General features: G+C 26.8%; 1 protein-coding gene across 3 annotated transcripts in view; it reads right to left on the bottom strand.

Moving 5' to 3' along the window:
• The window catches only part of LOC100208049 (high choriolytic enzyme 1), a 64,955-nt gene extending 49,458 nt beyond the window's left edge, over positions 1 to 15,497 (bottom strand). Inside the window, exons 1-2 of one of the 3 annotated variants that reach the window (XM_065818717.1) lie at positions 15,361 to 15,497; positions 2,683 to 2,877 (exon numbers count right to left, since the gene is read on the bottom strand). In XM_065818717.1, the coding sequence (XP_065674789.1) occupies positions 2,683 to 2,877; positions 15,361 to 15,406 (241 nt within the window). In that variant the 5' untranslated portion in view covers positions 15,407 to 15,497. Of the gene's footprint in view, positions 1 to 2,682; positions 2,878 to 5,377; positions 5,677 to 5,791; positions 5,894 to 15,360 lie in introns of those variants that run through there. The other 2 variants (XM_065818718.1, XM_065818719.1) reach the window with 2 other exon arrangements.
• Positions 15,498 to 16,481: the final 984 nt, after the last annotated feature.

The raw sequence follows: 16,481 nt of genomic DNA on the forward strand, positions 1-16,481 counted from the left end.
GAAACATTTATATTGACATGTTATCCACAAACTGCTAGAAAGATGGTCAAAATTTGTGGAAAGTAATGGTCAATACTTTGAACAAATAATTTTTACTTTTCAATTCAGTACTAGTTTTTCATTTTTACACAAAAAAACGCTCACTTCATACTGGTACACCTGGTAGTTCTGATACTTTTGAAATCTATTAAACAGATCAAACACACTATCTTTTTTTTTTAATTTATTACATCAGTTTTCTTGAAATATAGAGACCTCTGATTAACTCTGGTTATAAGCAGAGTGTCCTAAACCATTTTTATAAACTGACAGCATTGCTGTGAGGAAAGCTATTACATAAAATTACAAAATCTATTCAAAAACTACAAATTCTATACAAAATCTTTTTTGTTTTCCATCCTTGTATCCATCCTCACAATATATTTATATAAAAAGACCTTTATGATGCTGGCACCTGTTTGATCAGCAAACCAAAAGGCTTTTTTCTCAACAAATAACTCATCTCATAGACCAGGATCATTTTCTGGGTTGACTGTATTTACAGTGATGGTAAACTCACTTTCCTTGATTTAAAAATTTTTCCAAAACCTTATTTTGACTTTCAGGATTTAGATCCATTCTATTTATCCTTTTCTATTATCTAAGCCACTTGGTTGACTGTGCTTCATTTTCGTTCCTACAATTAATTGAATTTCAATTCTGGACAATAATTGCATTAAAAATTTGGCAATCAAAAATTTATTTTTTCTGAAAACAGTTCTTTTAAGGTTGTGATGTAGATGAAACTTTACTTAACTTACATTATACCATGAAATGAATGGTAAAGTTTAAAGCAGTATTTAATATTGCATATAGTACGATATTAAATTTAGACCTATTTAGTGTAAAAAAAAATTAGTTAAAAAATAAAAAAATTCTATCTATATGTTGCCCCTTTTGATCTGCTGCCCTAAGCATGTGCTTTTTTTGCTTATAGGTTAATCCAGGTCTGTAGACATCACTGCAGTTTCCAATCAATTATATCTATAAATATTGTAAGAGAACATTTAAAATTTGCAAAAAGAAAATTTAGTCTTCTAAAATCCTCTTTGCAAATTCTTTGCAAATTATTCAAAATTTTTCAAAATTTAAAATTCAAGCTGATTTGAGTTTTAAAAAAAATTGTTAAAATAGTTTGTTTTTTTACCTCAGACAAAAACAGTTATTCAATATTTTTAAAAATGGTTAAAAAATGTTAAATTAAAAAAGAATACAATTCCCACACACACACAAAAAAAACTGTTTAAAAATTTTTGATAGAAAAATTAATTGCAAAAGTACGAAAAGCAATTGCTATTTGCGATACATCTAATGCCTTGTAATTTATGAAATAGTTAAAAAAAAAAGAGAAAAATGATTTTTTTAACAATACATTTTTTACATTCAAGTGCTTGCAAATGTGAATCTCAAGACATTCTACTGTTTATACATTTTTTAATAAATTAAAACTTGTATTAAGACAATAAACCAAATGAAATGCAAAACTTTAGAAAACTTAATTATTATTTTTTATATATAAGACTTAAAACTCAGCTAATCTCAAATTCAAAAAAAAAAAAAAATTAAAGCAAAACAAAATTTAAAGTAAAAAAACCAATATAATAAAAATAAATAAAAAATCATAGAAAATTCTCCCTGGTTAAAAATTAAAATAAAAAAATTAAAATTAAAATAACAACATATTTGAAAAATCTATGCTGTCACCCCCTTAAAGTGTTCTATATGGTAAAATAACACTGGAATTAAAAAAAAAATTTAAGTAAAAATTCAAAGTATTCCAGGACTGTGGCCACCATGTGTGATCAATTTTACACATAAACAAGAATAGAACAAAAACACTTTTTAAAATTTGGTATATATATGTTCAGAAGTTGCAAAGTAGCTTATAATAGATGTTAGTATTGTGTACATCCAAACCACATAAATGTTGAACTTTAAAAAAATAATATGATAATATTGAAACCTTTCCTCAATCAACCACCAATTAATTTATGATTCAAAAATACTGACTCAATAAATTTTAAAACATTCTAAATTTAATAGCACTATGTCAGCTATTTCTTACTAGTGAACTAGTTACTACTAGTTACTACTGACAACTAGTTACTAGTAAGCTGTATATTCATATTTTGTGCTACTAAGAAAATAGAGTTATACATTTTAGTATGAAAAGACTTTCTACCAGAAAGTTCTACTGATTATTTGAATATTTCCTATAGTTTTATTATTTTTGAGATCAAATTTAGTGGTACCTCACACTCAACTGATTGACAAATATTTATTGATAACAAACATGTAATGGTATTACACACAGAATATTTATTGATAATAAACAGAAAAAACATCAAATATGGACATACAGCCTCTTGGTTCTCAGCTGATGACTAGCTGATTTCTATTTAAAAATCAGCTAGTTTTAACCAGTTATAATTTAATCATTTTATATACATCCTGTCAAACTTATTTTTGCTTTTAATAATCTTTGTGATGAGTTGAAAATTTTCTGATCTACTTCTGCATATTTAAAGATTCAAGATTATAAAATACATATATATATTTTTTATAAATATTATAAATTTATAAATTAAATATATAAATTAAAAGTAAAAGAAAATATATTTTCTAAAACCTAAATTAAATTACCAGTTGGATCCATATTTTTCTTTTTTTTTTCAAAAGCTTCAATTGCTTCCTTAAAATGCACCCCTTTGGCATTACTAGTTGCTTTCTCATTAGTTACTGTCTGTAGCAAAATTTTTTCATTGTCTTCAACTTCATTGTCACCACTTTCTCCTGATGAGCTGTTAATATTATCAGAATCCTGTATTGGAGCAGATTCTAAACAAAAGATAATTACATATAAAGGTAAAACTACAATAAGAAAACTGACTATATATAGTTTGTTATATATAGTATTTGTCACACTATGTCACATAGTAGTACTATGTATCTCAGGTGTCTCAATCCTTTAGTTACTAAAATTTATTTAGCTAAATAACCAATGAAAAATTAATTAAATTAGCCAATGAGGTAAATAGGGGATAAAGAGAGCACCAAAACACTATCTTGACAGTCAAAAAATATAATTTTCTTTTTAAAAAAATGTTGTTTTTTCAAGAAATTGGTAATTTTTATATACAAAATCATGATATGTTTGATTTTCAGACCACTGCTGAACACAATAGATGTAAATTTGAGTTTTTGAGTAATGATGTCACACATTTAATTATCAAAAATTATTCACTTTTAACTTAAATTAAAAGCAAGTAAATCTTGTATTAAAATAAACTTTTTTTTACTAGTTTTTTATTAGTTTTTACAACAGTTAACTAATTGACAGTTAACTAATTGACAGTTAACTAATTGACAGTTACCTAATTGACAGTTAACTAATTACAGTTAACTAATTACAGTTAACTAATTGACAGTTAACTAATTACAGTTAACTAATTACAGTTAACTAATTGACAGTTAACTAATTACAGTTAACTAATTGACAGTTAACTAATTAACTGTTTTTTACTAGTTAACAACAGTAGTTGTTAACTAGTAACTAGTAAAAAAAATTGACTTAAAAGAACATATGTCATTATTATACATCATTAATTAAATTATTTTGCACAGCTAATTAAAAAAGTGTTTTATGTAAAATCTATCAGTCATCCAAAGTATTAAACACAATCCCTCTGTTCCAAAATACTGTTCCAATTGGCATTCAACATAAAGAATTATTGAAAATAAATTATGTTAATAATTTTTTATTATTTATATAATTTTTTTTCTTTTCTTTTTTTTAAGATTTTGAACATTTAATTCTGATAGAGTTTTAAATGTTCAAAATATTCCAAAAAAGAAAAAAAAATTAACAACATAATTTATTTTTAATAATTCTTTGCATTGAATGCAAATTGGAACAGTATTTTGGAAGAGAGGGAGCATTACTTTTTCTTTAAATTTATCACCAAATCATTTTTTTTAGTTGACAATCTATTTTCAAGTCCTTTAAGCTTAGTTGGTGATGTACTATGTTTTATGTATGGTTCTGATATGACAACATCATTAAAAGATGAAGTATCACTGTCTACAAGCTATTCTTTGTAAATTTTATTGCTCATTTCAATTGATTGATAAAAAATATCAATAGTATCAGGTAACTCTACTGCACTAAAGGATACTTCATGATTTATTTGACAGTGGTGATCAATTTTCAAAATTCAAGTAAATCTTTTTTATTATCCCATATTACGTATCAAAAGCAAAGCCTCGGCTTAACTAGCATACCAACACACTTTTCACTAGATATGCAGTTACTAACCTAATCAAAGAGACATGTTCTCTATTTTTGCAAGAAGACTTTTATGGAAACATGTGCATGGAATATGCTTTCTACTACATCAATTTTTTGAATTTTTTTTAGCAGCAAATTTCATCTAACTCTCTGCAACATTTTTTGTAGAAGCTCATTACTTTCTTGTTCACCAGTTTTTCTTTACTTTTTTGTTCACCAGTTTTTCATTACTTTACATTTCATACTTTCTTGTTTAAAAGAGAATGATGATTAAGATTTAAAGTTTATGATATTAGAAAACAACTGCATTTCAATTAAACTAATTCTTTTCAAGATGTAATTGAGAACATGAAAGTTGTAATTAAGAAATCGCAATATGCAAATGAGAAATACAACATGTAATTTAGATATTGTAAAATGTAATTCAGAAAACAACTGTATAAAATTCAGGACTGAGCAAATTTTTTTTTTTGTAAGAACAAAAAATATTTGTTTTTCATTCTGACAAAAAACAAAACATCAGTAGCACAATCAGGAAATGCTACAAGTTTGCAACTAAAATGAAATATCAAGAAAAAGCAATCACCATCAACAAAAACTTTAGAGTTAGACCAAACAACATTATCAAAGAGCTTTCTTACAGAGTAGGATTAAGAGGATTTCCCAATAGCACCAAACGCTACATTAAAGTTTAATTGTTTTAAAGTAACAACATTTTTATTTCTATTTCTAATCCAAGAAAAGTTTTGTTTCATTACTTTTTGATGTCTTCTTAACATCCTTATTTTTATTTTTATCTTCAAAAGCATAGATTCTATTAATTATTACAACAATTTAACAGTATACAATTTTCCACAAAACAAAGCACCATAATACTCTTAATAAATACTTATAACTGGTTTTCAAAAGATATGTATAAGAATGGTCTAAAAGTTTACATTTGTCTCTATTTGCTGAGCATTTACATAAGAGATGATTGTGTAATTATTACATTTTTTTAAACCTAAACTAAACTTTGACAACCAAAATTAAATATTAAAAATTTCTTACTTAAAACCTAACAACATTTTGCAGAATTAACCAAAAAATCCACCAAAAAGTGCCTAAAACACCCAAAGTGCGTGAGAAATTAGGGCATGCAATATTAAAAATTTGCAATAAACTTTGTCAAATTTTTACAATAAAAAACGGTCCTGTAAGTTGCGGATTTCGGCATACCAACAGTCAAGTTAGAGCCAGACTATGTGTATTAAGGGAAGAGGATTCTTCTTCTGTATCTAAAGTGATTTCCTGCTTAGACTCTTCTACAGCATGTGGTCCGGACAACATATCTGTTATAGTCTTACAGAAGTGTTCTCCGCATCTGTCGTCTATACTTTCAAAACTATTTAACAAGTGTTAGCAAGGTTTTTGAATCTTTAATAAACAAACACTTATTCTCTCATCTTGAATCTATTAACTTACTTTCTGATCACCAATTTGGATTTCGAACTTCTCGTTCGACAGCTGATTTGCTAACAGCGATAACTTATAGGTTTTATCGTGCATTAGATAAAGATGGAGAGGTTAAGGCTATCGCTCTTGACATTTCTAAAGCTTTTGATAAAGTTTGGCATGCTGGTCTTCTCCATAAGCTTTCTTCTTATTGTGTATCTGGTAACATCTTTAAGATTATTGAATCCTTTCTTTCCAATCAAAGTATAAAAGTTGTCTTCGATGGGCAGCACTCTTTTCTTATTTTGTAACTTCACGGTTTCCTCAAGGTTCTATCCTTGGCCCTATACTCTTTTTAATTTACATTAACAGTCTTCCAGATATTTTCACATCTAAAGTGGCATTGCTTGCTGATGGTACTACCATTTATTCTTGTCATGATAAGAAGCCAACACTCTCTGATTGCTTAGAGGGGGCATTTGAGCTTGAAAAGAATCTCACTTCTGCTACAGCATGGGGCTCATTGTGGCTGGTGAACTTTAATACAGATAAAACTCAATTTTTTTCAGCCAATCGTTATCCCAATAATTTAGATCTTCCTATATTTATGAACGATGATGTACTCGATGAGTCATCTATTCTTCATCTTCTAGGATTAACTCTTACTTCCAATCCTTCTTAGAAAACTTATATTAAACCTGTTACAAAATTAGCATCTGCTAAGGTTGCATCTCTTTATTGAGCTCGACACTTTCTTACTCCGGATTTTATTCTCTATCTCTATAAATCTCAAATCCGGCTTTAAAAGGAATACTGTTGCCATATCTGGTGCAGATCTTCTAATGATGCTCTTTCTCTTTTAGAAAAGGTGCAAAAACGCATTGTAAACATAGTTGGACCTGCCCTTGCAGCCAACTCTAACCTTTATCACATCGTCATAATGTTGCTTCTCTTTCTCTTTTCTACAAATACTATAATGGGCACTGTTCTAAAAAGCTAGCGTCTCTTGTGCCATCTACTAAAACTCATTCTCGTGTTACTCGTCAGTCAATTAAGTGTCATCCTTTTTGTGTGACTGTTCCTTAGTGCTCCAAAAACTCTTATTCGTCTATCTTTTTTTTCTCGAACATTAGTTCTTTGGAATTCGCTTCTATCATCTTGCTTTCCTAATTCATATAACTTGCAATCTTTTAAGTCGTCTGTCAATCGTTATCTTGCTCTACAATCCTCATTTTTTTCTCTTAAGGGTTGCTTTGTTTTTTTGTTTTCTTTATAAAAAAAAAAGAAAAAGATAGCAGTCAGCAGTTTTTAAGGATTAGTCCCTTTCTTACCCCTCTCTCTATATTAACTTAAATAGGTTCGGTCTGGATTCAGATTACCCTTACTCAAACCTTAAACTTAATTGTTAACCTGGCCCTCAAATATATTTCTTTTTTTTTTCTTTTTTTTTTTTTGAGCTTTTTTTGAGCGTATTACAAATGTATTTAACCAGGTCCAGATAAGTTAATAAAAAAGACGTAAAAGGAAACTGAAGGATTGCCAAATGTTTTCCAAATTTTTATCAATTGTCAAATTGATAAAAATTTGGAATCAAAAACTAGCTTAAAGGTATAATTCATTAAAACACACAACGTTTGGTATTTTGATTCATCAATTAAAAAATAGAGAGTTTGGTGCTTTAACAGATTTTTAATACAATTTCAATTAAATTAAACCTTTTCAAAATGTGATTGAGAACATGAAAGTTGCAATTAAGAAATCGCAATATGTAATTGAGAAACTCAAAATGTAAATAAGAAATCGTAATATGTAAATGAGAATACATAATTTGTAATTGCGAATTCGCAATAAAAGATAAAAGGAAAATGTAAGCTAAAAGGTTTTCTGGAACATGAATTAAAATAAGTTAATAATATCAAATTAAGCATTTGTATGCACCAGCAATAATAATGGAATTAAAAGGTTGTTGTGTTATTTTTTAAGACACTATGAACCGAAAGTCTGCTATTAAATTGAATCCGTCTCAGCATTTATTTTACCAAATTAGCTTACATCCGTTATTGGAACAACCAGAACCAACTTGTCCAATTTGTAGGCATGAAATACAAAAAATTTAGGTGCCAAATAAAAGTTAGCTATCAGTTGGGTTCGTTGCAGATATTCAAATTTTATCCGAAGAGGTGGTTTTCCATCAAAAAATCGACTGAGGATCAAAACAAAAGTATTATAAAATTTATCAAAACAAAAATATTACGATAGTCTATCAATACAAAAATATTGAGACAATTTAATATTAGCGTCAGCACAACAACAACAACTGGCAATTACTTCGAAACCTGATTGTTTTTATTAAAAAAAGAGGATCATTTAATGCAGAATCTTGTAGATGTTGGTTATGTTTCACCTGTGGGCTACATCCGGGAATCTTTTAGAGGATTTGGTCATCGTAACAGACAATGCTCCATGTCACGCTTGTTTGGAAAGGGTGTTTAAAACTTCTCAAACTCAGTTGTAACTTTTAGGACCCTACAGTCCAATATTAAATCCGATGGAAACAATTTAAAAACAACGTTAAAAATGCGATTCGCATTCCATCTGTATTCCGTGCTGGGATTGTGGAATAACGAATGCAGTATTTTGAAAGAATTGGTACTGGGGCTTTTTTTTTTGGGAAACGCAAATGTGATACAAAATATCAAAAATAATTTAACATCGAACACCTCCCCCCCCCCCCTCCCCACACACACACACACCACCAAAAATTCCTGGATTCGTCACAGCTATCGTGAGTCAGATTTCTTAAATCTGACTCACGATAGCTGCGACGATTTCTTTTCTTAAGACAGTCATCTTTAAGATTATGAAATAATCTTAAAGATGACTGTCTAGTTGCAAATTTTATAACTCTAAATCTACTTAAGCACGAATAATTATTGTAAACAAATCTTCATAGTGCAAAGGAGTTGCAAATACTTAAAGATATTCGAATTTGCATAGATATGCCAATTTAAACTTATTTAAGTTTAAATTTGAACTTATTTAAGTTTAAATTTAAACTTATTTAAGTTTAAATTTGAACTTATTTAAGTTTAAATTTAAACTTATTTAAGTTTAAATTTGAACTTATTTAAGTTTAAATTTAAACTTATTTAAGTTTAAATTTAAACTTATTTAAGTTTAAATTTGACTTATTTAAGTTTAAATTTAAACTTATTTAAGTTTAAATTTAAACTTATTTAAGTTTAAATTTAAACTTATTTAAGTTTAAATTTAAACTTATTTAAGTTTAAATTTAAACTTATTTAAGTTTAAATTTAAACTTATTTAAGTTTAAATTTAAACTTATTTAAGTTTAAATTTAAACTTATTTAAGTTTAAAATCAAACTTATTCAACTTTAAATTTAAACTTATTTAAGTTTAAAATCAAACTTATTCATATTAAATAAAATTTAAGTAAAAAAAATTTAAATAAAAAAAGTTTCAGTTAATGAATAATGATGGTAAATTGAGAAAAAAAAAGTTTTTTTTAAGTTTTAATTAAACTAATACAAACAATGAAAAAGTTGTGACGACGTATCATTATCTTTATTATTTCTTTGAGCTCTTGTCTGTTTAATTCTTTATTAGAATCATAAATAATTCTTGTGCACCAACAAATAGTTCTTGTGCACCAACCACTTCCATACCAGAAGAAGAGTCACAATAATTCGACTTAAATATTTCATGCTTTAAATGCATTAATATTTTTTCTTTTACCTTTAATTTTAGACTGAATGCTTTGAATGATCCAATAATAGGTTTGAAACCAAAAAGTTTACCTGTGGTGATTGAATTTGCTGTTTCAACTTCATTTTACAAAGAAAATCCGCAACGTTTCTAGCTAACCCTTAACTTCCAGCTAGCACACAAACGTTATTAAAACGTTAAAACAATTTTTCAAGTTTTGTTGGCACAATTGAAACTTATCCAGTCGAAGGAAATGCCAGAATTATTATTATTTTTTTAAGTTCAAAGAATTTTGATTGGTTTAATACCGTGAGGTTTCATGATTTGGAAGAAAGTTAGATTGGTTTGGTACCTTGAGTTTTCGTAATTTCGAAGAAGGTTAGGTTAGAAGATTGGTTTAGTCCTTGAGGTTTCATAATTTCAAAGAAAGTTAGATTCGTATAGTACCTTAGAGATTTCACTTATAGAGGAAAGTTAGATGGCACTGTTTCAGTTGGCTACCCTATTATTTTATGAATGATTATGATAGAGAATTTTATGCTGATTCGTATAAATTCGTAATCGTATAAAAACATAGACCTTAAAGTTTGAGGAAAGTACTCTAATTTGATGTTGAAACTTAAAATATTATACTAAAAACGCTGATATCGCCCTCTTTTTAAAAACGTTTTTATTCGGTTTTTATTTAGAAATCGGTTTTTATTTTGAAATTATTTTGAAATTTTGAAACGTTTTAATCGGTTTTTATTTTGAAATCCATCGTTTAGAAAATCTTTTTTTCAATAACGCAACCTGGTTTTTATTGTCGTCATTACTGAAATTTATTTGAGCTGAATTAAATATTTTAATAAGTATATTTATTATTTTTTTTAAATAAAAAATCTTTGAGATAGCTTTTTAGATGTACATACATCGACTGACAAATAGAGATTAGCGTAATTAAATGTACATGGTTAGGGTCAGGGTTAGAGTTTGAGTCTGATTTAATTAGAAACTAATGCGTTTTGCTTTTAAATAGTTTTTATTTAAAGTTTTAATAAAAACCGGGCTGTTATTAAGTTTACTAAGAAAAAAAATCTAATCATATTCGAGTTATCTCGGAGGTATTTGAAAGTAAAATTAGAACGAGAAAAAATAAATGTAACGGGAAAAGTTTTATTTCTGAAAAAAAAAAAAAACGAGACGAGACTCGTTAAATGGCGAGAAATTCCGAAAAAAACCAAGCAGAAACGAAATAGGTTTATTCTCTAAATTTTCTATGAATTTTTTTGAAATTTTTTTACAAGTTTATCGTATTTCAATTTTTGTAAACTTTATTTTATGAAAAAATCTACGCTTTATTATGCTTTTTATTCTCGTATTCTAACACTACAAGCAATTAAGAAAAAGGAAGTTTCATATTTACTTTATAACAGTAAATTGGACTGGATCAGCATCAGTTGCACCTTCCACTTCTGGATGAATATATGATATATATATATATATATATATATATATATATATATATATATATATATATATATATACATATATATATATATATATATATATATATATATATATATATATATATATATATATATATATATATATATACGTATATATATATATATATATATATATATACGTATATATATATATATATATATATATATATATATATATATATATATATATATATATATATATATATATATATATATATATATATTTTTTTTTACAAAGCAATTATTTTCCGTGTAAGGGTTATTCCGCAATGGCTATTCGTTATTCTGAACGATTGTTAGAAATTATTGTCCAGAGGGAATTGTTTGCGTAACAATCATTACATTTTAATTATAATTATATAAGTATATAATATATACATTATAAAACTATAATCATATAAATATATAATTACAAATTATAAAAACAAATAAATATTTAATTCAAAACTATATCAATAGGAATACAAATTCTTATTCGAGAAGCCATTTTTTAAGAACTTTCTCACCTAAAACTAAAAAACTTTGTAGACAAACAACAGTTTTTTATTGGCTAAATCATTACTTAATATTTTGCGAGAATATAATGCTGCAATTAAAAAAAAAGTGTTAATTTTCATTAAGCAAAAGTTATTTCATTGCAGCAAAAGAATTAGAGGTCTGTGGATAAAATCTCGTTATGTCTCGAAATGAAGCGAGATTAGGTTTTTTTTATTTAGCGTTATAACGAGATGGTAACGGTAAATTAAAAAGTAAAGGAATATCTTCCGAAACAATAAATCGCTTCGTTTCGTTTCGTCAATCTCGCTAAGACTTTTAATTCCGAGACCGTTTTTTTAAGACCGTTTAATTCCGAGATGCAACAGCTTAATTCGAGTACGTAGAAAATGGCGATTAATAGCGTTTTTAGTGTAATTTTTTAAACTTCGATATCAAATTAGAGTGCTTTCCCCAAATTTTTAGGTCAATGTTTTTAGGCAATTCTTAATCAGCATGAAATTCTCTATCGAAACCAATCATAAAATGATAGGGGTAGGCAACTGAAACAGTGCTAGTTTGATTTTAGCAAGTTATCTCAGTCTCGAGATATGCTTTGGCGTGTTAGACCCAATCGTTTTCAGGCTTCTGTTACGTTACACAATACCCCCGTTAAATCTAAAGCTGCATCATAAAAGTTGATTTATGGACCCAACCTTCTTAGAACGCGGTCAATAAAAAAAAAGATCTTGTTTCTAAGCCTCTGAAAAATTCTCTAAAAATAACTCTAAAATTTTTAATTTTGTATTATCTTTTGCTTTTAATTTCACTAGTTGCGCTTTCATTGTTCATTATGAAAATTTACACCAATCTTTTTTTGTTTTTTTGCGCTTTTCTTAACCATCTTTTTTAAGCGCTGTTCATAGCAAAAGTTACCATAATTACTTTTTTTATGGATATACTGACGTCCACCAAATTTAGTTAAAAATTATCACAATTCCTGTCTTTGATGAACACTAGTCTTGTATCGAGCTATATCAGCAGCTATTGTAATGTTGCTGGACTCCCATAGCTACCACCATCATACCAATGTGATCTGTAATCTCGTAAGTTCATGTTGCCATAAAACAAACTTTTTTGTTTTCAAATAACATGTTAATAGTACTAGTTTTATTTTTTTAACATTTTTTTTTTACTTTTAGGTTGTTTATTAAACAAAAGACTTTGAGTTTTCAATTGCCAAGTTACATGGCGACTGAAATTCTAAACACATTAGTGATTCTGTTTACAAGAATTTGTAAAAATATCTGCTTCTCAGGCTTTATAAAATATAGATTAAGAAATTATTATAAATTTACCTTGTACTTTATAAAAGCTGTTCAACTTTTAATTACAAGACAATTGCTGCTGTGTGACTTTTTTTCACTTTATGCATTAAATTTTTATAAGCAGTTTGGTTTTAGTGTTGCTTGTTGAAAATCGGACAAACAAACTTAAAAATACAACAGGGTCTAGTTGATTTAAATCTTTATTTAGCTAGTTTTGTTTATTTTGTTTTGGTTTATTGTTTTTTTTTTTGTTTATTTTGTTTTGTTTATTTTAATTTATTTAGTTTATTTTGATTTTAATTTTTATTTAGTTTGTTGTTTACATCCTTGCTGTTTGGAATATCAAATTTTCTGTTATCTGCATCCTATTTTTTAATATCTTATTATTTTGATGGAATTTATTTTTTGAGCTTATTATCTCCATAAGGATCAAGGGCAGATTCATAGGGGAGAGGAGGGCGAGCGGCAACGGTGGCAATCCCTCCCCTCTCCTTCCTTAGATATTTTGAAAATAATTTCTTTTTTTTAAATTTATATATTTAACGTAACAATTGTTTGAAAACTGGAATAATATAGGGTGGGTGTTTAAATGTGATAAAAAAGAAAATAAGTTTGTGTTGAAAAAAAAAAATCGGACTGATAAGATATCGATAAATAACTATTTGGTATTTTTTTACTAATATTTAGTAATAAAATACCAACCTGTCAACGAGAACTTATTTTTGGAATATAATGATTCGTTATTACCAAAACTTATCATTGAAAGATCAAATTTTAAACCACTTTGTTGAAACAATACTACTATGTTTTCCGTTAAAAAAAAAAATTTGTTCGTTATTTTTTCAATTTGATTAACTCAAACCTTTGAACAATAAAAATTCAAATATTTTGAATTAAGTTACAGAAAAATATTAAGTATTGTTAAAATATTATAATCTTTTACAATGTTTTGTTTTTAATAAGAAAGCAATTAAAACCACTACTATTTTAGGACTTTAAACTAGGTAATTTGAATTAAAAACAATGGGTAATTTGAGCATTTTAATTAGATGATAGCCGTTAATTACTGCATATTAAATTAAGCTAATTGTACTGATTCCTGTTATCACCACATAAAATCGATTCAAAAAACACAAACCAACTTTAACTTCACTGCTAACATCTAAGAAATCTTTGAGTAAGCTCATATTACCACGGTGCTAATATTACCCTAATTTACCCTACATAGAACAAGACTTTCCCAGCAAACATTTTATAGTGGATTTTTAGTGGTCCTATTTTGGCATTTTGAGCGGACCGCTGTAGTTTTGCTCATCGGTTACTTAGTGAACCATTGGTTGCAGCCGCCAAAAGTGGCTAGCCGATGATTAACCACAGTTTAACTGTCGGTTGATCATCGGCTGTCGATTGTCATTTATAGCGGCTACCAATAATGGTCTGCTTAGTGATCAATTTGCAAAACTCTTATAAACGGCTAAAAAATGTCGAAATAAATAAATAGTTCCATTGCAACTCCACTAAAACAATGTTTGCTCGGTATAATATTCTAATTCTGCCTACTTAATTATACATCCCTTTATTTGATAGTTTGGATCAGCCAAATGATCCCTCCTCGCCCCGATCATTTTTTTCTGAATGGTCTGGATGCTCCACATAGAAAAAAAATTAAAAAATCGCCCACTCGCCTTCCCTTACTAGATGGTCTATATCCGTTCCTGATAAGCGTATGAAAATATTTTCTATGCTTTCATTTTTGTTCAATAACTTTTACGAAAGCCCGGTTAAAAATAAATACGAAAGCCCGGTTAAAAATAAATACGAAAGCCCGGTTAAAAATAAATACGAAAGCCCGGTTAAAAAATGGCTTAAAACTATTTTTCATAAAAAAATATTTAAGTAATTTTTTTAACTGTAAAAAAATTTTGTCTAATACTATGCAGTTTTCTCAGGTTATATTTTATTTTTCAAAGCAAAACTTTTTGCTAGAGTGCTTTGCATTTTTAAATTGAATACGCTCATTCGTTTACTCTTTTGGGTGAGAGCATGTTTCTTTGTATGAAAAACAATTTTTTGGTTTACCAGCTTTTATTTATGCAGATTCGCATTTATATTTTTTCAATTTTTTCAAAATCTTAAAACCTCTTTTGATATTTTTTATACGAATTTAGTATAGAATTTGTAATCAGTGGTAAGAAATAAGAAAAAGTAAATTGTTGAAATCTCACTAACTGTTTCAGACTGGTAATTTAAACAAACCATTTAAGTTTATAATTTCAATAACGCCGTTTTGAATTTTGAATATTTATACTAATTTTGGATTTCACAATCCAATAAATTCTTGGTACTAATCTTTAGCGGTTCGTTTTATTTTTTAGTCCTGGCCAAATTTTTAATAGTCTTAATGCTTTCCTCAAAGTAACATGATTAAGTAAAAATGACTACGATTTAAATATAAAAAGAACGTTGTGGTTTACATTTTTTAAAAAAGATTCATTATTTTAATAAATGTAAGCATATTTTACAAATGTTAAAGCAAAAAAATGTTACTAAAATAGATAGAGAAGTATTAATTAAAAAAAGTACCTTTTTTACTGAAACAAATTGCTAACCAGATTATAAACAACTTCATTCTCTTATAAACTCTTCACCTTTAAAAGTTCAATAATAGTTTTTAAGTGACAAAATTTTTCTTCATACCATATTTGGACGTAGCTGATATAGTTTCGAGAATAGCTTCAACTATTGCTTTGTGGATAGATTTGAGTATAGTTTCTTCTATAGAAACTATACTCAAATCTATCGATATATATATATATATATATATATATATATATATATATATATATATATATATATATATATATATATATATATATAAAATTTGTAAAAATACTTATCTAATTTTTCTACAGCAACTTATTTCATTATCAGAAGGTTCACCAAGAAGCTTCCTGATGAACCTACTGTACTGATGTTAAAACAAGTTGTTGAAGAATAAAATTAGATAAGTGTTATTACAAATTTATTATTCTCTATTCATTAAAAATATTGATCACTCTATATGTAGAATACACTGCCATAATTTATATATATTCATATATATATATATATATATATATATATATATATATATATATATATATATATATATATATATATATATATATATATATATATATATAATTTATCTTAAAAAATGAGAAATTTTTTAGATTAACTAATTTTAACGTATTTAAAGTTAAACATCAATTGTATTTAACTATATATTTTTTATAAATACAAAAAACTGAAATATAATATTTACTAAGAGATAATATTTTAAATAATAAAATTCCCAGCCCCATTAAATATTTTTGATTCTCTCAGGCTGGGAAGTATTGACTTCTGGGAAACAGGGGTTTCTTATAAACCAGTGCTTATTATTATTATTATTATTATGTTCTTTATTATTATAAAAACACAAAACTTGATGCTTTTTTGTAACTAATGAATTTTTTAGTCTCTTAAGATAGTATACCACTAATAAATAATAATATAAGGCTGCTTTACGATGTCTTTATACATTTTATTAAACATTTCATATTTTAATTGTAGAAATAACTACCATATTTATTGTATTGTTTTTGTAAAATTGATGCGTATAAACAATAAATAGTTATTATTAACTTGTTTTTTTGTGTGTTTTACTTGTGCATCTTGATTTA

This window comes from Hydra vulgaris, chromosome 15 (assembly GCF_038396675.1).
Source record: "Hydra vulgaris chromosome 15, alternate assembly HydraT2T_AEP".
Classification (NCBI taxonomy): Eukaryota; Metazoa; Cnidaria; class Hydrozoa; order Anthoathecata; family Hydridae; genus Hydra; species Hydra vulgaris.